Source organism: Ambystoma mexicanum, chromosome 5q (assembly GCF_040938575.1).
Source record: "Ambystoma mexicanum isolate Mex_15411 chromosome 5q, UKY_AmexF1_1, whole genome shotgun sequence".
In the NCBI taxonomy this organism is placed as follows: Eukaryota; Metazoa; Chordata; class Amphibia; order Caudata; family Ambystomatidae; genus Ambystoma; species Ambystoma mexicanum.
In genome coordinates this window covers 885,693,409-885,719,025 of record NC_090933.1, presented here as the reverse complement: position 1 = coordinate 885,719,025, position 25,617 = coordinate 885,693,409, and the positions used below count along the sequence as shown (strand labels likewise).

Below are 25,617 nucleotides of genomic sequence, written 5' to 3'. Positions count from 1 at the left end.
CACGTTGATTAAATAGTAATTCTGGATTTGTATTATCAAATCGTTTTTAAGGTTTGTGTGGTTGATCATTATTTATTATTGGTACTTGTATTGGCTTGCTGATGAATTTCATTTATTTCATAATGGATGTTTTGAATTTGCAATGTATTGACTCTATTGTTTTTGTTTCTATTTTATGAATTTGTATTTGAAACAACGAATATTATTACTTTTAGTGTTGCTGGAAATTTGATGAAAAAGTATGAGCACTACCTGAAACAAAAAAAGAAGTCTTAAGTTTCTCTTGACTTTACCTGATAACTTGCACAGGAATTAATAGGCATAATAAACTTGCCTTGAAGCTTGCTGTTCTTTTCCATTTGTGCTTTGATAAATTGAAATGTATTTACATGTATGCTTTTCTGTTTTGCTTTAGGAGTGAACTACATGCATTCATCAAAAAGCTACGGGTAAGGTTTTAATCTCAGAGAATTTGCCAAACTGCATTGTGAACATTTCTGATTTTTTTGTAAATCAGCTTTTTGGCTAGTAAATCTAACTATTGTGATGAGGTCACATGGGTGATGCTACGGGACACAGGGTGCCAGGTACCACTACTCACTCTGCTAGTCTGATGCCTGTCCCACCCTTAGCCTCATATTGGAGTTATAGCCATTTGGAATGGAGGGAGATATCACAGTGGAAAGGAAGACAAGTATAGGGAGAAAGGTAGTAATGGAATAGGAGTTTATAAAGCATTATGATTGGAGCTAGTTACTTATAGGGCAAAGAAATGGAAGGAGGAGAACCATTAGAACGGCGAGACAGAAGAGGGCAAGTATTGAGCAATGAGAGGGAGAGAGATGAGAAGGTGGACAAACAACTGGAGGAATGAGTTGAAGATGCAAAGGAGGATAAAGGGGAATATATGTTTGGGGAGGAAAGCCAAGGGAGTCGAGTACTTTAGGACCTGGGATAGAAAGGTACCGCTGAGCTGGTGAAATGGGATTGCATCAGGGAACAAATGTAAGCCAATCAACAGTCTAATTGTAGTGAGATCTAGTACAGTGCTCATGTCGATTCCTATCACCTCAAGCTCTTGGTAATGGATATCTCTAAAGCCTGGATTCCCCCATGACACCCCAACTACGGCATTCCTTGCAGAGACCTGGTCTCTTTTCCTCACTCCCAATGTCTCTCCACAAAATGCAGCAGTGTTAGCCTCATTATCAGCAAGGACATTGCATAAGCACTTCTTTCTTTCTCTGATTTCACTTCCTCCTCCTCTGAGCATACATTGGTACAACTTGTAACTACCACCCCTCTTAAAATCCTCCTCATCGACTGCCCACCAGCCGCACTCAGCCTCTTCTACTCTGATCTTGACCTTGTTATGTGTTGTGATATAATCATTTAGTGACTTGTATGCAGTTCACCATCTATTAATAAACAGTATTATTTACTTCTAGAATTTAGAATTGGAAGGTTTGAATCCCGGGAAGTCCACTCAGTCCTTCATCATTCTGAGGTCGACAAAATGAGTACCATTAATTTGGGTAACAATAAACATCTGTTATCTGTCAATAGCTCTAAGATACCCCTCTAGGTTGAACATGCACTCTACAAATAGACCTGTTTTGACTAATACCCAGGAGACTCAACTTGACTCCACCCTCTCTATAACTTTACAACCCACGCCCAAGTCAACTCGCTCAATCTCATATTCCTCTTCCACCTTGGTCTCCCATGCTCCCTCTCATGCTTTCATTCACTTTAACCTCTCTAATTCTCTGCCGCCCTCCCTCGTCTATCAACAAATAAAAAATTTAAGTTTTACTCCATTTTCTCCTATCTTGACCATATCAACATCTCGATCCAAGCTCTCCCTCATCCACTGGATCACTCCATTAAACTTCCCTTTGACGAATTGAACTCTGCACCGTCTAAACACTTGTGTACGAGCGCGATAGAAATAAAATATCAATCAATCAATTAATCCCTTTAATGATCACTGCCATCCTCAACATTGTTGCTCCCCTTCCATCCAGCTGCTCAGAACAACAATGCATCTGGGCGTATGCAGTTAGTGGAAAGACAGATTCCCCCCATTCTTCTCAGTGCCTACAAGGACTGTCTGCTGACCACAGCTCTTGACATATCCAAAATGCTCTTATTACACATTTTGTTGTCTCTCTCCCCCTTGCAGCCACACAAATTATCTTTGACACTCCAGATCAGTGCATCCTCCCTAAGAACTGCTCCATTTCCTCTTCTCTGTTGATGACTTGCTATTGGTTCTCTTGTTCAGAAGTGAATTGCCATAGCATTTTGGTGCTGGACTGCCCATGTGGGCGGGACAAAGACTGATATGCAAATAAGTTTTTCCCATCTGTGAAAGGGACAGTGAGCTAAATTGTGGCTGCGGACTCTAGAGTGGGTACCATCCCATAGAACAGACCATTTCTGCCATGTTCGTTCTCATAGAGGGGCGCCCATGACTCATATTTTGACTGTTGATGACTTTGCCTCCTACTTCTCTACTAAAATCACCAATGCAATGCAATCACCATGCAAATTGCTGTCCCAGTGGAAAACTGTCTGCAAGCTGAAACTGGAAGAGTGTGGGAGTTCCGAATAAGAACTGTTACAGAATCAGACAAAAACCAAAAAAAGACTTCACAACTTTCATTGGATTGCCACCTTAGACAAAGCCCTTACTTACAAACTCGCTGCTCATCTGCCACCAACAGCCAGAAAGCTAAACAAAATCCAGCCATTTCTTAAGAGACATCCCTCTAAAAAATTAAGATCTACCTTACTAAGGGCTCACCTAAATTTGTTACCATCAAACAAGATAATGAAGATAAGAGGATCTTCGCTTTCAAACAGCTGTTGTTTCTGTGATGCACCTTCAAAAACGGAATCACTTCGACACCTGCTATTGTCTTGCCCAGGAACTCTGCGTTTTCGATCTCCCTACTTGTCCATCACCTTGCAAACGCTCACGTGGCGGAATAGGAGCTTTGGTGGTCACGCCTGATTTGGGGGGGGGGGGCTCGTGGGCTATTGCGTCCGACTTATCACAAAAATCTTAGATCAAATCTTCGGCAGTATTGCTCCAAAAACTGTTAACGACTGCTCTGAAGGGCGGGGGCGAGCTGTAACGATCTGTGCCATCACTTGAACTTTGTCTAAACCAGAATACTGTCTCTTTTCTGGTAGTTGGATTTTTACGTCTTTCAACTTGTTGTTTTTCTTACGAAGCCTTATAAAAATCGCTTTCGCTGATTATAATCTCGTAAATAAAATAAATTTAAAAAAATAACCAATAAACTTTCCCTCCCCACACCTTTCCCCACACTCTCCACCATGTTGCTTCTCCCCCTCCACCGTATACCTATTCTTGGCTCTTCCAACCTATCCTAAACTTCAATAGGCCCCTTTGCACCACAAATTGTCAAGGAACTTGCACCCGTCACCTTTGGACCTTTTGCCATGTATCTCTTTCAACTGGCGTATTTAAAGCCTGTTACAAAACAGCTACTGTCATGCCTCTATTAAAGAAACCAACGGCTGAATCCAACACCACCACATTTAACAGACCTCTCTCTCTTCTCCCCTACCACTCTAAAAGCCTTGAGACGGTTGTTTCCAATCACATACTCAACTATCTTGGGGTAAACTCACTTGCTGACCCCCCTCTGATCTGGATTCTGGTAAATCCAGCCCATTCTCTTAAAACTACCCACTATTCTCAACTCTATCCATTCTCATTCTTCAAGACCTTTCAACTGCATTGACACTATCCATCCCTGCTTCAAAACCTTTCCCTCCTTGGCATGAGAAACACCTTACACGAGTGGGTGTCCTCTTATTACTTTTGCTGCTCCTTTTCCATCTAATGGGACTCAGTACCTCCTCCCCAACATTACTTTGCATGTGTATCCCTTGATGCCTCTTCCATTGGCAAAACAATTTCCACCTTAGGCTTTAACTTTGGATGGGAGTTATTCCATGCCAGAGGGGCCGCTATACTGAAAGCTCCCTTCAGGGTTTTGGTCGTTTGGAAGCAAGAACGGGTTTGTATCTGTCTTGGGTTATTGGACCTGGGCTGTCTCTGCTTCACCACAATGCATTCCCTCAGGTAAGCTGGCATTGAGCCAGTCCGGCATTTGTGTGTGATTAATTACATTCGGGAGGTAATTCTTGCTTTTACTGGAAGCCAGTGTAAACTCTTCCTGGCCTCTGAAATGTGGTCTCTCCCATTTTAGGTTTTTGATCACTCTTAACTACGCTATTTTGAATGACCTGCAGGAGTCCAATCTCGGCTAGGGCGACACCAGTTAGGAGGTTGCAGCAGTAATCCAGCTTTGCCCCTATAATGGCTCTAGCTATTGCCTCTGCTGTGTCTTGTGATATAAAAGGGCGGAGATGTGAATGCAGTTTTGTGAAATACGCTGAGGTCGAGACAAGACTGCTCACTTGTGCTTTCATGTTCAGGCATTGATCTAGCGTAATTCCTAATGTTTTTACTTTACTTTGAGTATCTAGTTTGTGATTGTCTTAGGTGAAACTGCTATACAGAGGGCTTAACTGAGCCGACCACCATAAGTACCATTTTTGCGCTGTTGAGTGCCAGGCCGTTTTGTGCCATCCATAGATACTGTTGACACTTTTTTCACTCATACTGTGCCATCCTGTCAGTGGGATGACACTGTGTTTCATCGGCATAGTTTGTAAACACGATGTGGTTAAGGGCCACCATGAAAATATTATATAGTGTGGGTGAGACGGAAGCTCCCTGCGGGACGCCAAATGTCAACGTGACTGGTTTGGCTTCCACCTCGAAGCTTGCCACTCTACTTCGTCTTCCACGCAAGAAAATAATTGGTTATTCGGACCCCAACACTTGTTGGAGGGAAGTAGCTGTCCCCCGCCGCCTCATTTCCTGGGGACCAGCCTTAAGTATGCTATCAAGGTTAAAAATCTTGGCTGTATCTAGCGGCGTGATCTGGGTTGTAGTGGCCAGATCTCAGCCAAAATGCAGTCAATTTTCTATAATATCCGCCTCCTCCGCCAGGCATTGCCCTACGTACCTGACACTAATCGTGCGATGGTCGTGGGAGCCCTGGTCAATTCTAAACTAGATTATGGTAACAGATTTTTGGCCAATGCCCCGGCCAAACAGATTCATCGCCTACAAAAAACCCAAAATGCTGGAGTAAGACTGGTCTTCGTGTTGCCAAGAATATGCCAACTCTGGGCTTACGTCGATACTTGCACTGGCTAGCGGTGGAAGATTGCATACAATTTAAAGTGGGATGCCTGGTGTACAAATGTTAGAATGGGTTGGTGACAGTCTAACAAATAAACAAACACTATCGCCCGACCAGGGCACTAAGGTCGGAAGATCAGTGTTTACTTGTTATCCCTAGGACCAAGTGTGTTTCTTGAGGAGACTGTAGTTTTTCAGTTGCCGGACCGAGACTCTGGAACAGTTTCCCACTTAAATTAAGCAGGGCAGTCTCTCTACAAATCTTCAGGGCAGGATTAAAAACGTACTTCTTTAAGTAGGTTTTGGTTATACCACGATCCACTTGGCTCTTTTTGGGTAGCAATACCTAATCATTCTAATTATTCTGTTGTTCTTGTTTATCATTTCGGGATTCCAACTACGCCAGGATACGATTCAGTTCATTGTGTGCACGTTATAAACACTTCATAATCAAGAAGGATATCATCCATTGAGTCGCCTGTTCAGAAAAATGGGCAACGTCTTTTAACCTGGTGGCCAAGATAGCATGGTCCACCAGGTCGAACGTGGCTGAAAGATCCAAAATCATTAGCCACGAGATGGAACCGCTATCCATTCTTTCCGAAAGCTTGGACTTCAGGTGAAGGAGGGCTGTCCCAGTCCCATGCCCTTGCCTGAATTCTGATTGGAGATTGTTAAGGATGGAATGATTGTTAGTATGCAGAGTGATCCGATTGTATGCCACCCTATGCTGAATCTTAAGAAGGAAGGGTGTATTAGTGATGGGTCTATAATTGGTGAAAGTGCCAGGACATGGGATGGGCTTTTATAGTAGTGGAGTAACCAATGCTTGTTTAAGTTAGTCGGGACAAAGTTTTCTTCGAAGGAGGCGTTAACAAATTTAGTGAGTGCCGGCAATAGGATGTCGGGGCATTCTTTAATGATCATAGCCGAGCAAGGGTCTACCTTACAGCTAGTTGTTTTAAGTGTTCTGATAACTGTTGCTAATTTTTCTTCGGAAATTGGAGTGAAATAAAATTGCGGGCAGGATCTTGCTTTCTCTATGGACTCGTGTTTTCTACATTAGTCTGCTTTTGGCCTCAATATCTTTTTTGATGGCTACCAGTTTATTTGGCATTGCTTCTTGGATTGAGGTACACCAACCCTCATTTTTTACCAGAGGTTCTTTATTAGGACCCCTCTGGGTTTCCTGTTTACTTAAAATTTTAAAAATTTCTTTTTGTACATGAGGTAGACTGTGCAATCCTATTAATCATTTCTTTTTTGGCTTGTATAATTGCTGTCTTATAGGCCTTAACTGACTTTTTAAAAAGTGTTGGATCTAATGTCTTCTGTCTTTTTCTCCAAACATTAGTGTTTTATTTTCTGAGTTTTTAGTTTCTGGTCAGTTGAGAACCATTTATTGTCCTTGTGCCCTCCTGGCAGAGCTTATTCTTTATTGGGGCTAGTAATTCTGTTATATTATGGAAGGTATTCAGAAACAAGTGAGTTATCTTGTTCAGAGCATCTGAATTCCATGGTTTGAGTGCTTCAGCTGCGAGATTCTTTGAACATTTGGCTGCCTTTAGAGCCCTGGTCTTAACAATTCTCTTTGAGAAGAGTTTATTTGTGATCTGGAGGTAGATGCACAAATGGTCTGACCAAGGACAAAGTAAAACCACTGGTGCTGACATTGTGGGCAGCCCCCCAGTCCAAGGTATGTCCCTTTGTGTGTGTTGGCACATTGACTAAGTGACAGAAGCCAAAGGAGGCCTCTAGTACCCCTGATATGGTGTCTGACTTATTACCTAGGCATAGATTAAAATACTCCATTATTAAAAATGTAGTGCTGGGTTTGAGTAGGGGTGTAAGACCCGATTACAGAACTGCTCAGGGAATTCCCAGGCTACACCAGGCGCTCTGTAAATAAGTAGAAGATTCAAAGTAGTTTCAGGAATAATCCTGATTTTAACGACAAGGAGTTCTGACCCCGGAATATCTTCCATTTTGATTTCCCATATGTTAAATTCTGTTCTGAAAATGAAAGCTATGCCTCCATCCCTGCCATCCTTTCTGTCGGTCCTATGGATGCGATATCCTGCGGGAATGGCAAGCTCTAGAGATGGTCCGGCGGCCTCATTACTCCAGGTTCTGTTGGTGCACAGATATCTGTAAGGGTCTCTACAATCTGAGTGGCTACCTCTTCGGCATGCTTGATTAGGGACCTGGTGTTAAGCAGCATGATTTTTAAGGCGACAGGCCACCACTCCTCCCTCGACAAGGACTGATCTTTCATCCGGTCTTTCCGAAGATTCTATTTTAGCAGGAAATTGAAGTTCATCACACATCCCCTCAATCACTTAGTTTAGTATGCGGTTTCCTGAGGTGTTAATGCTGGGTCGTTTGGGGGCTTTCGCAAGCGAACCTCAAAATCATTCAGGCCACTAAGAAGCCTTGCACACGTTCCGAGTATAGGAATAAGTGGATCCGTTTCTGTAACTTGTCCCCCGACAAGAACAGTAAGTGCTTGTTGCATCTCTCTGCATGCTGAGTCATGCTGTACATATTTAGCAGCCATAAGCGCTATATAGAAGCACTGAAGGAACGTCCAACCCTATTATTTGTCAACCTTTTGATACTGTTAAAAATGTATCCCCCAGCCAAAATGTTGTATGTGGTGTGGGACTTGAACTTGGTTGTGATGGTTATCTTTCACAAACCTCTCGAGCCCTTGGTATTGGCAGACCCGAAGTTAGTTACATGCTAAACAGCATAACTTGTAGCAGTGGCTTGCGCCAGACACCTCAGTGAGATCCCAAGCGCTAGCTGCTTCGGACCAGTATACGTCATGAAGCCGAAGTGATGATGCGCACCCATCCTAAATGTCTACCAAAGATGATCTCATCCTTACACTTTATCCAGGACATCCAGTGTTTTTCTAAACCCACATTCGAAGGGAGAGTATGTCTTGCAGTGCCTAGACATTGGAAGGAGCCTAAAGTTCTATCCATACAGAATTGGGTACAGCAGAAGATCTGACAATCTGTTCAACACATTTGGTGGAGCCCCAACTCGGGCTCATCTGCTTCAAAGGTAACCATTGCACGCTGGATTGTAACATGCATAGCAGAGGGCCTACTCTAGGCAAAATAAACCCATACTAAAAGGTCTCCACACACATATTGGTCTCCACACACATATTGTTTGTGGTAAGACCACATCAGTGGCTTTTCAGAGGAAGGTTCAGTGGGATGGATTGCTAAGGCAGCGTCATGATCTTCACCTTCTGCAAACATTACTGCATGGACACAAGTAGCAGAAAGGATTCTAGCCTCGTACAGGGAGTTCTGCAGAACCTATATGCTTGGTGTCAGACCCTCACTATGGGAGACTTCCACAATTTGATCCCCACAAAGTATGGAGGAAGTGACACAGGACATATGAGTAAGGAAAGGTTACTCACTGTAGTTACTATCAACCGCCAATTGCGTAGTGTACTTTCCTTTATTCACCCTCCCTCCAACCCCATTAAAAAGTTGCCATTGCACATGGTTCCATATACAGTGTGAGAAGTGGGGCTGGTGACTGTTGCTGTTGGATGGAATCGGCGTGCGTCAAGGTCATACCCTATGTTTGCATGGACTATGCCCTTAAATTTGAAATTTGGAGGATCCTTTTTTTGTTTGGTGTGCAAATGTACCAGTTCCGTCCCCATGGTATGGAGGATAGGGGGCTATGGACTAGAAGTATGGTAGTCACTACTGTAAGTAACTTTTCAAATTTCTCTCAATCATTCCATGAACCCTTCTCCAACATATGTAAGCCCCAACAACCACACTGAAACGTGCTCGATGAAATCTCTGGCTAGGTGATCTGGGTCTCCGTAGGATGCAAATGTCTTTTTTTAGCATAGCTATTTAGTCATAAAAATGATCTATCTATTGATTTGTGTGTTTTTGGTATGTAGAAAGTTGAACCCCCACGAGTGTGAGGAATTTGGTAGCGCTAGCTCTGATGAGAAAAATACTCATTGTCAGATGTTTGAAAAATTAACATAGCCTATAAAGGAGTTACTTAATGGATTTCTTATAGCAGGGCTTGCAGCTGGGTGAGCCCGAAGCACAGGACGGGGGCTTAGACGACTAGGCTGGATGCAGCCATGGAGGATGAAGGCTCTCTGGTCACAACGGCTAGCAGCAGTCTGGGTGGCACCTGTGTGACCTGAAGTAAGGTGAAGCGTGACTAAGCCCCCAAGGCTCTGACCTCAACAGATTTAACAGTGAGAACAGGAACATGTGGCGCAAGGACCCTCAGCAGAGGCTACATGAACTTCCATTGGAAGTACGGTGCCATAGAGAAATGCAAGAAACCTGAGTATGTATCGAGGACAATGCAATGTTGTCACAGACTTCAGCTATGTAGTCTCCTATTTGTGCAATCCTGACAAAACAGATAACTAGTGAGGGGAGGCTGCATTGGAACGAAGTGCCTTTACCGCCCCTGGCTGTTGTGGCCACACCGCCAGTCTCCTCCCCTGATGGTGGGAGGGGTACAGGCAAGTTCTCCAATGTTGTGCCTCAAAATATACAACTAAACTGTTGCCCTTAAGTATAGTTAGCACTGAGGTGGCCATCTCCTTAACCTTTCTTTTCATGAATGGCTCTGCTCACCCACTTTCATGAATGTACATTCTGCCACCGCTGCTGCGCAGTGTGACACAGATCATTGGTGCTGGGGCAGCTACATTGTGGGAAACAGGATTGACTTTCTAACCAATGAATGTCAGGTTACCTGTTTTAGTATATTTCTGCATTTGTTTTCAGCCAGTCATAAACTTTCAGGTAATATCCTTCACCATTTAGTGCTCCTTTTATTTAACAAATCCAAACCCAATCTCACACTCTAACCCTATGCTAGGCCTCGGTTGATTGTCCATTGTGTGCAAGATTGTATGTTCCAACTCAAATACTAAATTTTAGTCACATTCTAGTCCTAACTCAACACGCTTAATGGAACTTCACACATGGGATGTTGTACTTTGTGCAGTGTGACAAATCAAGGACATTTGTCCCCTCTTCCAAAGCAGAGCCACCCCTCTTTGGTTGGGGCTAGGGTGGTGAGCCTGATAAGCTTAATACCACCTAAGCGACGGGTCAAACGGGATCCCTCTTAGAGGACAGGTAATCCCTAAACCTATCCCTAGGGATATGTGTTATCCTTCCTTGTCTCAGGAACCAAATACTTTTCCAGGTTATATGGGAATTAACTTGGATAATAATGTACAACTTCCTACACAAATGGTTGGTATGGTTTCTGACCCTTTTCAGCCACCATCCGCAACTCAGAACCGATAATGGCAAACAAGCCCATCCCCATTTTTTTGCGTGGAGACTTGGCAGAGAGAAGTGAGCACATGCCTGGCATGGCAGATTGACCCGCAACCAAGACCGTGGAACTTTCGGCAATCCTGCCTGGGCCAGGAAGGGAGAAGTCTGAAGCAGCAGGCGAGTGGCGGAATGTGGGTCTGAAGCCCTGCAGTTAAACCGCATGAAGGGATCATCAGCTTCATGATACACAGAACAGAAAGAGGAAGTTGGAAGAGAGAAACTGGGTCATCCAATGTTGGTGCCTGCCTGGAGCAGCACCACATAAAGACAGAAGCCAGGAAGGGGTAACAGAAACCAGACCCAAGACGGGGGTTAGAGCAACCAAATCCCAGGAAGGGGGAAACAGAAACCAGACCCTAAGGTGGGGGGGAGAGAAACAAAAGCCCAAGGCAGGGTTAGTCACCTGAGACAACAGGGAGGGTTAAAGACCAGGAGGTAGCTGAGTGGAGAAAACACCACAGGGATTCCCTTGTGAGGAGCCTGAGGAGAATTAGAATACCTGGTGTGGACTTACGAACAAGGGGGTTCACAGGAGTGGTAGGCGACCCAAGATTGAGGTCAAGTACCTGGCAAACCAGGGAGAGGAAGACTTTGCAAAGACTGATACGCAACCCAAATTAGGGGAAAGTGGAAGAGACATTTGGTGCCTTTATTGAACTGTGCATTGGGGCAAGAAACCCCTTTCTGACACAGACATCATGGTGCGGTCAGAAACCAGCCACCCTTATTTTTTTTGGGCATAGGACCTTATTGTATCTTTTGTTTAAGGTTAGGCTCTTTTTAGTTTACAGTGGTAGGCACAGCAACCAGGCTAGAATAGGCTTTTGGATAGCAGACCCAGGTTCAATTGCATTACTTCCTGACAAGCACTCTTTTAAACTTTTTCCTTTCTTTCGAGTAGGGCTAAGAAATATAGGGACAGGTTATGGTTTTTGATATTAAAATAACTGTATTCGTCACCCAAATTGCTGCCATGCCTGTCTCCTGATTCTGACTTTTGACTCCAAAATCCAATGCAAAAGAACAGTTCCAACGGGGAGAGTAAATGCACTTTTCAGAAAAACAAGTTTATTGCATGCTAAAAGCCAGAAGCATTTTGTCAACCTTTGAAGCTGAAAACTAACCGTTCCTTCCAGTGCTCATCAAAGTTGCAGCATTTGTACTCATTTAAACAATTTACATAATCACACATATTTTGTTACAAAGTCATCCCTCAAAATCCCATTGGCTAACCCTGTACAAATCTACCCCCATTGGACACGTTGACAAAACGCAATTCCCTTCCTCACATTCTTTCTTTCTATAAATGGTCATGACATTCTAAACATAATATCCTTATTATCTAAGACCAATTCAAAGTATGACTTGTCCCATTTGTAGAAAACCTTTAACCCAGTACATGATGTGCAAGGCTTTTACAAGAACACTTCAAACAAGAGGAGGGAGAGAAACTAACCATGGTTTTAATCAAGCAATAAACATCTTATCGTCCCAGACGCGCTGGCGTCCCATGTTATTTCTTCTGCATTCCTTCATGTCACTTTTTTTGCGACTACCATCTCAAATCATACAGCCTCCAACACACATCCTGCTTGTCTTCCTACAAGCACAAACGAAAACCATAACACACTGGCAAACTCTTCCCTCCAGCACCCCTTACATGTGCTTTATTAACTAAGCCCAGTTTGACCCAACATTTGGCCAGACTTAACAACAAGACTCTGTGCTCCCAGGAAAATTTGTTTTTCTTCAAACTCTTCTCAATCCTCCCAACGCCACACATTTGATAAATGCCTGGTCCTCAAAAGACGGGAGATGAGGAAACTCATTCGATCCTTAAAAAAGCTTCCCCATGGCTGCTCAATGACCATGATCAAAAAGTTAAAAGCAAACTACAGACAGTGGCTTATCAATTATAAACACTCCATGGTCCAACAGGACACCGAAAGGATGTGAAGTGCACTATCCAGCAAATCGACAGCGGAAATATGGGTCATGATTAGAGGTGTAAACCATCCTGAAAAGCTAGAGCAGCTAAACTGGGTGACTCAGGCTAAATGGGTGTCCTTCTTTAAGGCTTTGTTTAAAGACTCATCACCCACTTGGAGTCCTCCCAAGAATACCAGTACCATCTGGAAACTGGCATATAACCATGAGGACCTACTGAATAAAATAAAATCATTAAATCCTTCATGTGTGCCCGGCCCTGGTGGCTTATCCAACATGACTCTGAAAGAAAACCCAGAGAAATGGGCAACCATGCTTGACCTGGTTGTCAAGAATGTTCCATCATCCAAATCAATACCACCATCATGGAAAACGGTGCACGTAATACCAATTTTTAAAACTGGAAATAGAAGGCCTGTTGGACATCATGGGAAAATGATAAGCCTCCCTACCCCTCAAGACTGAATGAATGGTCTTCAAGGAATGGTCACATAGATGAATTCCAAGCCGGCGTCACAAAACGATTAGGCACATCACCTCCAGCCTTTTTACTAGCCTTGTTGAAAGCTACTATTCTGCAAAGGCCAAGATCCATCTGGCTTATGTCGACTTTTCCAAAACATTTGACAGTATTAGTAAAAGTTGTCTATGGAAGGAAGCTACAGGCCTGGAATTGACCTCCAGAGATGTTAGAACTGGTCCCATGTGTTAAAACCGTGGCAAAAATGGCAGTGTATACAAAATATCGCTGAAAAAATGCCACGGTTTTGCCGCCACAATCATGTAAAGGATACAGGGGATACCCCTGCAACCCCCACTCCCCTTAAATGGTATAGTAGGTCAAACCACAACATTTTTGCTGTGATTTTATTACCTGATACCGTTAGAACTACATGCATTGTACTCAAATACATCAATCAGAATACGGCTAAGCGAAGGAGGACTTCTGATTAAACAGATTCCAACAGACAGAGGCGTAAAACAAGGCTGCTCTCTCGCCCTTGCCTTGTTTAATCTATGCATCTCAGACATTGGCAAATACATGGCAAACACCAGAAGCTTCCCACCGAAAATAGGCAGAACAAGATTTACACACCTGCTGTACGCAGATGATTTGGTTCTTCTGGATCAAACTGCAATTAGCCACCAAAGGCAACTGGAAAGACTGGCAAATTATGTTGCAAGGAATAATCTTAAAATTAACATCAACAAAACAAAGATTCTTACCCTCAAAAGGGATCCGAGCCCAGGAAAGAAGATCTTCAAATGGAGACTAAATCAAAGGGAAAATGAACTAGTCATTCAAATACCTGGGAATCCAGATCTCAAACCGTTTAGTGGAAGCACACTCAATTGACTGCCTACTAGGAAAAGCCAGGCCCTAGCTAATCACGCATCGATCCTTAAGAGGAAATACTGCAAATACTCGCTGCTTCCGTTAATTTTCATAAAGCCAAGGTAGTTCCTACACTAATGTACCTATGGTGCAGATCCCTTATTTGTAAGCCCTTCAAAACACTAGCCAGTTCTTGGGGGTATCTTTTGGAATAAAGTGCTTAATATGCCAAGAGCTCTCTCGATACAGCTCTTGAAGAAGAAATGGACTTGATATCTATGAACGCAGCATTCCAATGGAAAACACTGTCTGTACAGGAAATGCATGTGCAACGATTCTCCTGCGATGCTAACCTGGATTAAAAATGAAGCTGAGAGGAAAAAAGAATACCGTACTGACTGAATGGGGAGAAGAGTGTTGAAGCCTATTGCTATCGATGGGAAGCACGGTGGAGGAACTACGAACCAACCCGGAGAAAGTAAAGAAAAAACTCTGGGCGGTGGACTGGATCAACACTCTTGAAGGCATTAGCAAGTACAAGCTACACAAGGATTTTGCAAAAGAACCAAGAAAACAAGGGGACCCCCAATCTTACCTCAAAACATGACCGGATCTGGCTATCAAAGCCCAGTTTATGCGCATTCAATTCAACCTTTGTAAAATTAAGGAAGTAACTGCCCAGAGAATGTGTGTAAAATTGGAAAAACTGGAGAACACCTGCAGATTCTGCAGGGAAAAAGACACACCGGAAACTCTGTTCTTTAAGAAACATCTGGCAAAATACAGTCTCATGTACAGATTCACAGTGGATTCCTCTGCAAAGTAAGAGTCGCCTGACCCTCACCTCCTTGATGGAGAATTTAAAAATCCTCCATTGTGCTTAATAGCACATAGAGTGCACTCTGCGTGTGGTTCCTCTCCCCGTGCCCGCCCTGTTCCTGGTTTGCCTTCTGCCCTTCTCCACACTGAATCTGTTGGTTGTCTACATGACCATCAGTCTGACTTCACAGCTGCCAGAAACACAGAAACAGCTGTCCTGAACATCCGTGAAGACCTGCTCGCCAACCTTGACCCGAACACCCTCTGTGTCCTCATCTTGCTTGATCTCTCTTCTGCCTTTGACACGGTCAACCATGCCATCCTGCTCAACCGTCTCTGTGATAACCTGAGTATCACTGATCAGGCTCTGGCTTGGCTGACTTCTTTCCTCTCTGACCGACCCTCCCAGGTCCAACTTGGGGCCTTCCTCTCTGCTATCTTTTTCTCTACCTGTGGTGTCCCCCAGGGGTCTAACCTCTTCCTGGCTGTTCAACCAATATCTGGCACTCTTTGCCCACCGCATCACCGCTCTATGCCCCAACTTTCAGTGCTATGCTGACGACACCCAGCTCATTTTCAGGCTACCCTTGGCCTCTTCCTCTCCCTCTCTCATCTGACTGTATGTCTGCTATCCAGGAGCGGTGTGCTGCCAATGACCTCTGCCTTAATGCCAGTAAGACTGAGATTCTCCTCATCGGTACAACCCGCTCCCTCCTTCCCTGCAACTCTTTGGCCAGCCTCTCTTGGCCCTCTTCCTGCTCCCACCTTCAAGGCTAAGAACTTTGGGGTCATCTTTGACTCCACACACTCCTTCTCTCCTCACATCTCTGACGTCTCTAAGAAGTCACACTACCAGCTGCACCTCCTTAGAGGTGTTCTTCCTTTCCTCTCCTTCCCCCCAGAAGCTCACTGTTTCCAGAGCTCTGGTTCTCTCTAGGCTGGCCTATTGCAACAGCCTCTTTCTAAATCTGCCTGCTTCCACTCTCCGACCTCTGCAATTTATCCAGAACAGGACCGCAAGACTTCTCCTTGGCCTCAAGCCCAGGGATCGTATCTCTCCAGGACTGAAATCTCTGCACTGGCTCCCAGTGGCTGCAAGGATTAAGTTCAAAACCCTCTGCATCATCCACAAGGCCACATGGGGCCTCAATACCTTCAACTCTCTCTCCCTAAATATCTCCCTTCTCGAGTTCTTTGCTCATCTGCCTCCAACTCCCTCAGGGTCAATCGCTTCTCGAAGCAACGAGTTGGTGGTAGATCTCTTTCCTCGGCTGGTGCCTCTGTCTGGAACAGCCTCCCTTAAACTCGAGGAGAACCATCTCCAGTTCCAGAAGCTCCTCAAAACCTTTCCCTTTGCTTCTGTTTTTTCTCCCCACCTCCTCTGCTGACCTCCTAATGCAACTGGAAACTGCACCGGCTACCTGGACACCCTCTGATCTCGTTACCAGGTCCTCCCCCGCCAGCGTTTCACTCCTGCACTGCCTACCTGACAACCCCCGCACTTGGGGACTGTCTCTGTATCCCTGCAGTCCCCCTCCCAGCCCTGACACCTGATGTCTGCACTTACTCATGCACTTGCCACTTGCTGGCAGATACTTACTTATTGGTATCATCTTGCCATGTACTGCACTTTGCCTGCCCCCTTCCCACGCACTTGCGCGATCTGAATGACACCTGGTCTAGTAGGATCATTGTCCGTGCTCTGTTTCCCGTCCCTTGCCTCGTTGCGCCTTGGAACACTTCTGCATAGGCACGTTATAAATGCAATATCATATCAATCTGCCCCCTCCCTGTCCTGATTGGTCCACCTCTCGCTCATCAAGGACACTCCAGGGCAGCCCTCTGCCCGTGCAGCCCTTGCGGCTATGGTCCCCCAGGCAAAGGGCGGCTCCACATCGTGTCTGCAGGTATCAGCAGGGGAAGTCAGTGGCCCGCTGTCAACCAGCAATGACTAGTAAGGTAGGATCGGCCAGGGTGGGGAGTGGAGCAATTACTCAACCCTCGAAGCCCTACCACTTAGCAAACTTACCAGATCTAGCTGTGTTTAGTCTGGTACTCAAATTTCATTGTTGGGCATAGACCTCTCTCCCGCTATAGAGGAAGCTCAAATCTGGCTGTGTTTATTGTTACACTCAAGCTGCATTGATAGGTGTAGGCCTTTCTCCCACTATACAGGACTCTCAAATCTAGCTGTGTTTAGTCTCGCACTCAATTTATGGAGATCAACTTGATTCATGCCTATAGGAGTCCACACTGTGGTATTGCTGTGATGGCTAGCCTGCTCTGCACTGTGATGGCATTGTAACTACCGGCCTGATCTACACAGACATAGTATTGTGATTGCTAGCCTGTGTCACACACTAGTGAACTGGTTGTCATGATGCCTAACCCTGGAGCACCAGGCCAGGCCCAGCACCCCCGGGAGCAGGCATCACGCCCCCGGGTAAAAGCCCAGCGGCCCTTTATAGGGGCTCTTTGGACTCTGTCCTGGCGCCGTTGGCGCCAGGCTCATGTTGGACATCAGTCCTGGTGCCATAGGCGCCAGGCTCATAAGGGGAAGTGTTTGGTGCACTTACCTGAAGCAGACCATGCTGCATGAAGAACCAAGCCAAATGAGGTTTAGGAGGGACTATTTTTCTGAAGGAACTATTTTGTTACTTGGGTGGGGCTGTGGAAGAATACTCACCTGGAACTTCTTCCAAGGCTATTTAAGCCTCGCCCGGACAGCCACACGTGCTTCGCGTTGTTCTGCATCCCAGCAGCTGAACGCTCACCGTGTCTGCTCCTGCACCTGGACTCCAGCCACGCCCACCTCGAACCTGGAACACCTGTAAGGGAATAAGAGAAGAGACAGGTGAAAACCAAGAACTTATTCAACCTTCTTACCTGCATCCGGAATCTTCACACCAGCATTCCTGAAGGAAGACTTCCATTTAAAAGCACCGCGTTGCTCGCTGCAGCGCCGCGCTTCACTCACCTGTTCCCGAGACGCCTCCCGGCTCCTTCGCGGCTCTCAGCACCGGTTGCCACATCTCTGCACCTAGGGGAGAGAAGAAGAGACAAAAGGTGAGCAAAGGAACACAAGAGGAAAGCCGAATTTTCAGCCATATTACTTACCGGCTTTTCTTGGTGAACCATTCCACATCTCGGGTCGGCGCCGCATCTTTGGCAGGTACCCCACCCCGGCCCCTATGGGGAAAGGACAAAAGACATTACTGGGGAATTATAAAGACATTTAGAGGGGTCGCCCTCATCACCAACTCACCTGATTTTACCACCGGCAATTTAACCCCTCAATGCATCGCCTTTGTTCTGCACCTGAAATAAAGGACAGAAAAAACAACATAAAAGGAGGCTCACACTTGAACTTTTGCATCTTCATACTTGCGGCGTATCGCTCAGAAAAGTCAAGTGGATGTGCCAGCGCCATTCTGAAAACCAGTGAAGTAACTGGACAAACGCGCGCCCCTGCACCAGAAGCAGGATGGAGAGTTCATCCTTCCAAACCATAAGGTGAGCTTAAACCGGGTGTTTTGGAGGAATCGGAGAAGAACGAAGGGGGAAGGGGAGAGCAAGCACACTATTCAGCAGACAGTTAATCCCCTTTCTCATCTGCAGAACGATATTCCTACCGGCCAGACAAGCCAGATTCTGGGGTCCTGTTCAATCGGTGGTCCGAATTCTGCGCATCACGCTTGAAGAGGCCACAGCAACCCAGACCAGACCAGCGCCTCCGTGGGAGCCAGGTGAGTGTTACAGAACGCAAAGCCTTCCTACAAATTCCCACCCAGGCGCTATGGAAACTTCCGAGACTGACCAGTTGGCCCAACTACTGGGGGAATTACGGGCCGAAGTACACACCGCTCGTCAAGAGACTAATGCTCTCAGGAGGGAAGTGATTGTAACTAAGGAAAGAGCTGATGACCTGACTAGACAGCTTTTGCAAGGTCAAGCTGGACAAACTCCTTTACCCGGTTCCGGAGGGAACCCCGCTCCTGTGCTTTACAGTAACCCGGTGCAGATTAATCTACCTGGAAACATGCCGCTGGCCCCACCCGAACACTTTGCTGGGGACCCCAAACGATTCGCCGTATTCATGAATCAGTGTCGTTTGCATTTCCTGTGCAGACCCTGGGGCCTTCCCTAATGACCAGACCAAGGTAGCCTTTGTATTGTCATATCTCAGCGGCAGTGCTGCCGATTGGTCAGTTCCACTGGTAACTCAAGATGACCCGATTCTCCGTGATTTTCAAGGATTTCAAGCAAGCATGGAAAGGTTATTTGCTCGTCACTCCCAGGGGCAGGCTCTAGATGACAAACTTCTATCTCTGCGACAGGGCAAGCAAGACCTCCTTTCCTACATTGCAACCTTTAATAGACTAATTGTGGAAACTGGGTGGCCAGAGGATAAAAGAATCACGTTATTTTATCGAGGTCTACGCGGCGAACTTAAAGATGTCCTGGCCCAAGTTGTAAATCCGCCCCAAGAATGCTCAGAATATATAGACTTAGTGGTCCAATTGGATCACAGACTGCAAAACAGAAAAGCAGATCGGTCCAAGTTTGAGACCCGGGTGTTAGTCAAGACCCACGCTAACCTCAAAGGGGCTGAAGCCTCTGAGCCAATGCAAATCGGAGGAGTTAACGGACCTTTAACGCAAAAGGAACGTGAAAGAAGACGGCAGATGCACTTATGTCTTTATTGTGGATCCTCTGGACACTTTCTACGAGATTGCCCGGCAAGGCCGCCCAGGAAGGTGGTAGGAGCCGCTGATAAAATCCATGAAACCTCTGTATTGGGAAACGACCCCACCCGACAAGCGTAGGGGTCCGCTTGCCGAGCTTGAAAACAAACTCTCAGACCTCGCATTTCACTGTGCCAATGGTCCTCGTAGATCTGGAACAGCCTAAGCGGTTGCATGCAATAAAGGCATCCATTGATAGTGGGGCTATAGGAAACTACGTGGACCGTGAATTGGTCTCCAGGATTAACCTTCCCCTGCGTCCTAAAACCAGCAAAGATGTCATCAACACAGTTGATGGAACCGAAATTGCCTCGGGACCGGTAACACATTCCACAGCTGAGGTGACACTTGTAGGTCCGGACGGCCATCGGGAGGCAGTTGTGTTTGATGTAATCAAGGCTCCACAGTTTCAGGTTATTCTCGGAATCCCTTGGTTAGAGACACATAATCCTCGAATTGATTGGCGAGCGAAGAGAATAACCTTTCCGGAGTGTGCACGAACCTGCTACCCAGAAAATCTGAAGATCAGTCTAGCATCAGTAACCTCTGTCTCCATGCAACTACCTCCGGAATACCAAGACTTTCAGGACGTCTTCCAAAAGGAACAGGCAAACCCGTTACCTCCTTACAGATCGTACGATTGCCAAATCGATCTGGTGCCCGGTGCACAACCCCCTTGTAGCAGGATTTACGCCCTTACTGAACCAGAGAATCTGCATTTGAGACAATATTTAGATCAATACCTCGCCAATGGTTTCATTCGCCCGTCAAAGTCCCCGGCATCCTCAGCTTTGTTCTTCGTGCCTAAAAAAGAAGGCGACCATAGAACTTGTATCGATTACCGCGCATTGAACCAGATAACTGTTAAAAATCGTTACCCTCTGCCTTTGATCCCTGAACTCCTTGACCAGGTGAAGGACGCTTGCATATACACCAAGTTAGACCTCCGGGGGGCTTATCATCTGGTACGAGTAAAAGAAGGCAACGAATGGAAAACAGCCTTCCGTACAAAATATGGACTATTCGAATACCAGGTGATGCCTTTCGGGTTGTGCAACGCGCCTGCTGCCTTCCAATTCTTCATGAACGATGTCCTTCGGGAACTCATCGATGTCTGTGTTGTCGTGTATATCGATGACATTCTGGTGTACTCCTCTTCGGAATCTGATCACAGAAAACATGTTAGGGCCGTCCTTGAGAAATTGCGCCAGCACAAACTGTTTGCAAAGCTGGAAAAATGTGTTTTCCATACCACCGAGGTTGAGTTTCTTGGATTCATCCTGACACCTAAAGGGGTCCGAATGGACTCACCGAAAGTGGATGCCATCCTCAAATGGCCATCACCTAGTTCGGTGAAAGGTGTCCAAAGCATGCTTGGTTTTGCCAATTTTTATCGCAGGTTTATCCCGGAATTTTCACGGGTGGTGCAACCCATCACTGCACTCTTGCGGAAGAATAAACGTTTTGAATGGACCGACGAAGCTGAACAGGCCTTTCAGGAATTAAAAGCTAAATTTACGTCCGCATCTATTTTGAAACACCCGCGTCCTGATCTCCCATATATAGTCGAAACCGACGCATCCAGCTTAGCCATGGGAGCTGTCCTGTCTCGGAGAGACCCCGAAACCAACCAACTGCACCCCGTAGCATTTTGGTCCAGAAAGTTCTCGCCGCCGGAGATAAATTATGCAATCACCGATAAGGAATTATTAGCCTTTAAGTCCGCCTTTAAGGCTTGGCGGCATTATCTTCTTGGCGCCAGGCATACCATCACCGTGATCACTGATCACCGAAATTTACAATATTTAAAAGCTGCCAAAGCTCAGTCTTCACGACAGCTTGGATGGGCTTTATTCTTTGCTGAGTTCGATTTTGTAATCACCTACCGTCCCGGCTGTAAGAATGGCAAAGCGGACACGCTATCTCGAATTGGAATTGGGAGAAATGGACACAAACTCAGAACCTGTGCCGATAATTCCCGAACAAAGAATCTTGGGGATAACCACTTTACAAACCCTTGAAGACATTCAAGCACGGGTAAAACTATTCCTGGACTCTTCAGCCTTGCAGGATTGGATCAAAAGGGGGTCTGCCTTTTCAATCAACGATGGCTTACCTTACTTCCAAGGACGTTTATTTTTGCCAGAAAAGGAATTGCAAGAACTGGTTATTTCCCGTCATCACGATACTCTGATGGAAGGACATCCTGGCATTGCCAAAACAGAGGAAAAAATTAAACGACAATTCTGGTGGCTGTCCTGGCGAAAGGATATTAAATCTTTCGTGATGTCCTGTGGAGTTTGCGCCCAAAACAAAGGTCAAAAAACAAAACCCGCCGGTCTTCTTCAACCCTTAGACATTCCACCAGCACCTTGGCACACCTTGTCACTAGATTTTATCACGGACCTGCCCTCTTGTAATGAATACAATACTATTCTGGTTGTGGTGGATTTATTTTCCAAGATGGCCCATTTTATTCCGTTGAAAGGATTACCTTCAGCTTTTGTTCTTGCAAAGGAATTCCTCGAAAATATCATCCGTCTGCATGGATTCCCGTCCATACTAATCTCCTATCGGGGAAGCCAGTTTATTTCTCATTTTTGGAAAAAGTGTTGTCAACTGGCACAAATCGACGTAAGACTCTCAACCAGCCACCACCCACAGACCGATGGTCAGACGGAGAGAACGAACCAGACCCTTGAACAATATCTACGATGTATGTTGCAACAATCGGAGGTTAATTGGAAGGATATTTTATGGGTGGCTGAATATGCATACAATAACTCGATACACCCTGGAACTGGTCAGAGCCCCTTTTATACCCTTTATGGACATCACCCTCGTACTTCAGACTTGGACTCATCTTTGAGCCTCGAAATGCCCGCAGTGGACCATTTGCATTCTACGATTGCTCAAGCCTTCAAGGATGCTACTGCACACTTACAACATGCGAAAGGGAAATACAAAACGAATGCGGATCTGCATCGAAAGGAGGCGCCTCCATACCAAATAGGGGATCAAGTATGGTTGGCTACCAAACACTTATCGCTCAAGGGACCTCAGACTTTTAATCCAAGGTATTTAGGCTCTTACTCGATCAAAGCTATAATTAACCCAGTGGCAGTCAAGCTAGATCTACCAGCTAACATGCAGATTCACCCCGTTTTTCATGTGTCGCTTTTGAAACCAGTGCAACCAGGAACCAGATTAATAAAGCCACCAGAACCAATCCAGATAGATGGGGAGCCTGAATTCGAGGTGAAGAACATTTTGGACTCTAAGATCTCAAAATCAAAACTTTTCTATCTAATTGATTGGAAGGGGTACGGGCCTCAGGAAAGATCTTGGGAACCCAGTGACCACGTACATGCACCTCGGCTAGTAAAAAGGTTCCATCGGAATTTCCTGAACAAACTGAAACCTCCTGGGGAAACGGCCTTGGGGGGGGGGAGTGCTGTCATGATGCCTAACCCCGGAGCACCAGGCCAGGCGCAGCACCCCCGGGAGCAGGCATCACGCCCCCGGGTAAAAGCCCAGCGGCCCTTTATAGGGGCTCTTTGGACTCTGTCCTGGCGCCGTTGGCGCCAGGCTCATGTTGGACATCAGTCCTGGCGCCATAGGCGCCAGGCTCATAAGGGGAAGTGTTTGGTGCACTTACCTGAAGCAGACCATGCTGCACACTCACCTGATGCAGACCATGCTGCATGAAGAACCAAGCCAAATGAGGCTTAGGAGGGACTATTTTTCTGAAGGAACTATTGTGTTACTTGGGTGGGGCTGTGGAAGAATACTCACCTGGAACTTCTTCCAAGGCTATTTAAGCCACGCCCGGACAGCCACACGTGCTTCGCGTTGTTCTGCATCCCAGCAGCTGAACGCTCACCGTGTCTGCTTCTGCACCTGGACTCCAGCCACGCCCACCTCGAACCTGGAACACCTGTAAGGGAATAAGAGAAGAGAAAGGTGAAAACCAAGAACTTATTCAACCTTCTTGCCTGCATCCGGAATCTTCACGCCAGCATTCCTGAAGGAAGACTTCCATTTAAAAGCACTGCGTTGCTCGCTGCAGCGCCGCGCTTCACTCACCTGTCCCCGAGACGCCGCCCGGCTCCATCGCGGCTCTCAGCACCGGTCGCCACATCTCTGCACCTAGGGGAGCGAAGAAGAGACAAAAGGTGAGCAAGGGAACACAAGAGGAAAGCCGAATTTTCAGCCATATTACTTACCGGCTTTTCTTGGTGAACCATTTCACATCTCGGGTCGGCGCCGCATCTTTGGCAGGTACCGCACCCCGGCCCCTATGGGGAAAGGACAAAAGACATTACTGGGGAATTATAAAGACATTTAGAGGGGTCGCCCTCATCACTAACTCACCTGATTTTACCACCGGCAATTTAACCCCTCAACGCATCGCCTTTGTTCTGCACCTAAAATAAAGGACAGAAAAAACAACATAAAAGGAGGCTCACACTTGAACTTTTGCATCTTCATACTTACGGCGTATCGCTCAGAAAAGTCAAGTGGATGTGCCAGCGCCATTCTGAAAACCAGTGAAGTAACTGGACGAACGCGCGCCCCTGCACCAGAAGCAGGATGGAGAGTTCATCCTTCCAAACCATAAGGTGAGCTTAAACCGGGGATTTTGGAGGAATCGGAGAATAACGAAGGGGGAAGGGGGGAGCAAGCACACTATTCAGCAGACAGTTAATCCCCTTTCTCATCTGCAGAAGGATATTCCTACGGGCCAGACAAGCAAGATTTGGGGGTCCTGTTCAATCGGTGGTCCGAATTCTGCGCATCACGCTTGAAGAGGCCGCAGCAGACCAGACCAGTGCCTCCGTGGGAGCCAGGTGAGCGTTACACTGGTTGAGACCAACTAGATTAATACCTGGAAGGGTCCACATGATGATGGTCTTGTAACTGCTAGCCTGCGCCAGACAATAGTGAATCAGTTGAGACTAACTCACTTCACATCTAGAAGGGCCCACACTGTGATGGTATTGCGATGCTGGCCTGCTCCACACTATTGATGGTACTGTGATTACTAGTCTGCTCCACATCGTGATAGTATTACAATTGCTAGCCTGCTCAATATTACCATGACCTGTAATTAAGGGCCTGGAGGGGTCCACACAGTGATGGCACTGTGATTGCTAGCCTACCGCGCACTGTCATATTATTTAAATGCTATACTGCTCGAAACTGTGGTAATAATGTAATTGCTAACCTTCCCCACAGTGCGATAGTGTTGTAACTGCTAGCCTGCTACATAACGCTATAGAGCTGTAGTTGCTAGCCTGCATCGCACACTAGCTACCCGGATTACAGAGCTTGTGATTAACATCCAGAAAGGTTCACACTGTGATAGTTCTCTGAATTCTGAAGTGCGTCAATCTCTAGGATTTCGATCATACCTACCTTAAACCAGACGTTCCTTACTCTACCGCCCACTACCTGAAGCCTAGGCCTCTCCCGCTGTCCAGTCGCCTCAGTTCTGGGTGTTGTATTACTGTTAACTAAAACCTAGACCTTCCTCTAGTCATCAAGGGGTCTCGATGCCGGCTATTCAAGCTGCCACCTGAGATCATCTGAAACACAGCCCTCTCTGGCCGTCCAGGTCCCGAATTAAAGCGTTAACCACTGCGTGCCAATATCTGTCATCAGCATCGGTGAAACCAAGTCCCACCACCCTGTCACCAGTACCACTGAGAACCCATCGCGACCGACCTTAACAGAGTCATTGACTGCCCGGCAGCCTTGCACTCCCCCAAACCCCCAGACAGTGCTTCTGTAGGAAACCCACCTGACCCTTAGATATGAATGACACACAGACCCCGAGAGCATCCAAGCATATCAAGATTAGAGGAAACATCAATACTGCCCTAGCACAATACATCACCGAGGACTGCACCTAGTACCAAAATGCCCCAATGCAGAAGTGGACACTGAGAAAGATCACACAACAATGGATACGAATACACAAAACCAACTGCCCACAAGCGGCCTCAAATGCAGGAAACACCCCACCAAACACTGTTATCACCAGAACAAACTACGTAAGAGAAAAACCCTTCTATCTTTCACCATACCTCGCGACAACCACAGAGCCTCGATACCTCAAAGAAACTGAAAACTCGAGACAAGCAAAGT

At 46.2% G+C, this 25,617-nt stretch overlaps 1 protein-coding gene across 2 annotated transcripts in view; it reads left to right on the top strand.

Moving 5' to 3' along the window:
- INTS8 (integrator complex subunit 8) overlaps positions 1-25,617 on the top strand; it is a 2,196,017-nt gene that overhangs the window by 1,707,019 nt on the left and 463,381 nt on the right. For both annotated transcript variants that reach the window (XM_069621379.1, XM_069621380.1), the window contains exon 19: positions 416-449. In XM_069621379.1, the coding sequence (XP_069477480.1) occupies positions 416-449 (34 nt within the window). The remainder of the gene's footprint in view (positions 1-415; positions 450-25,617) is intronic.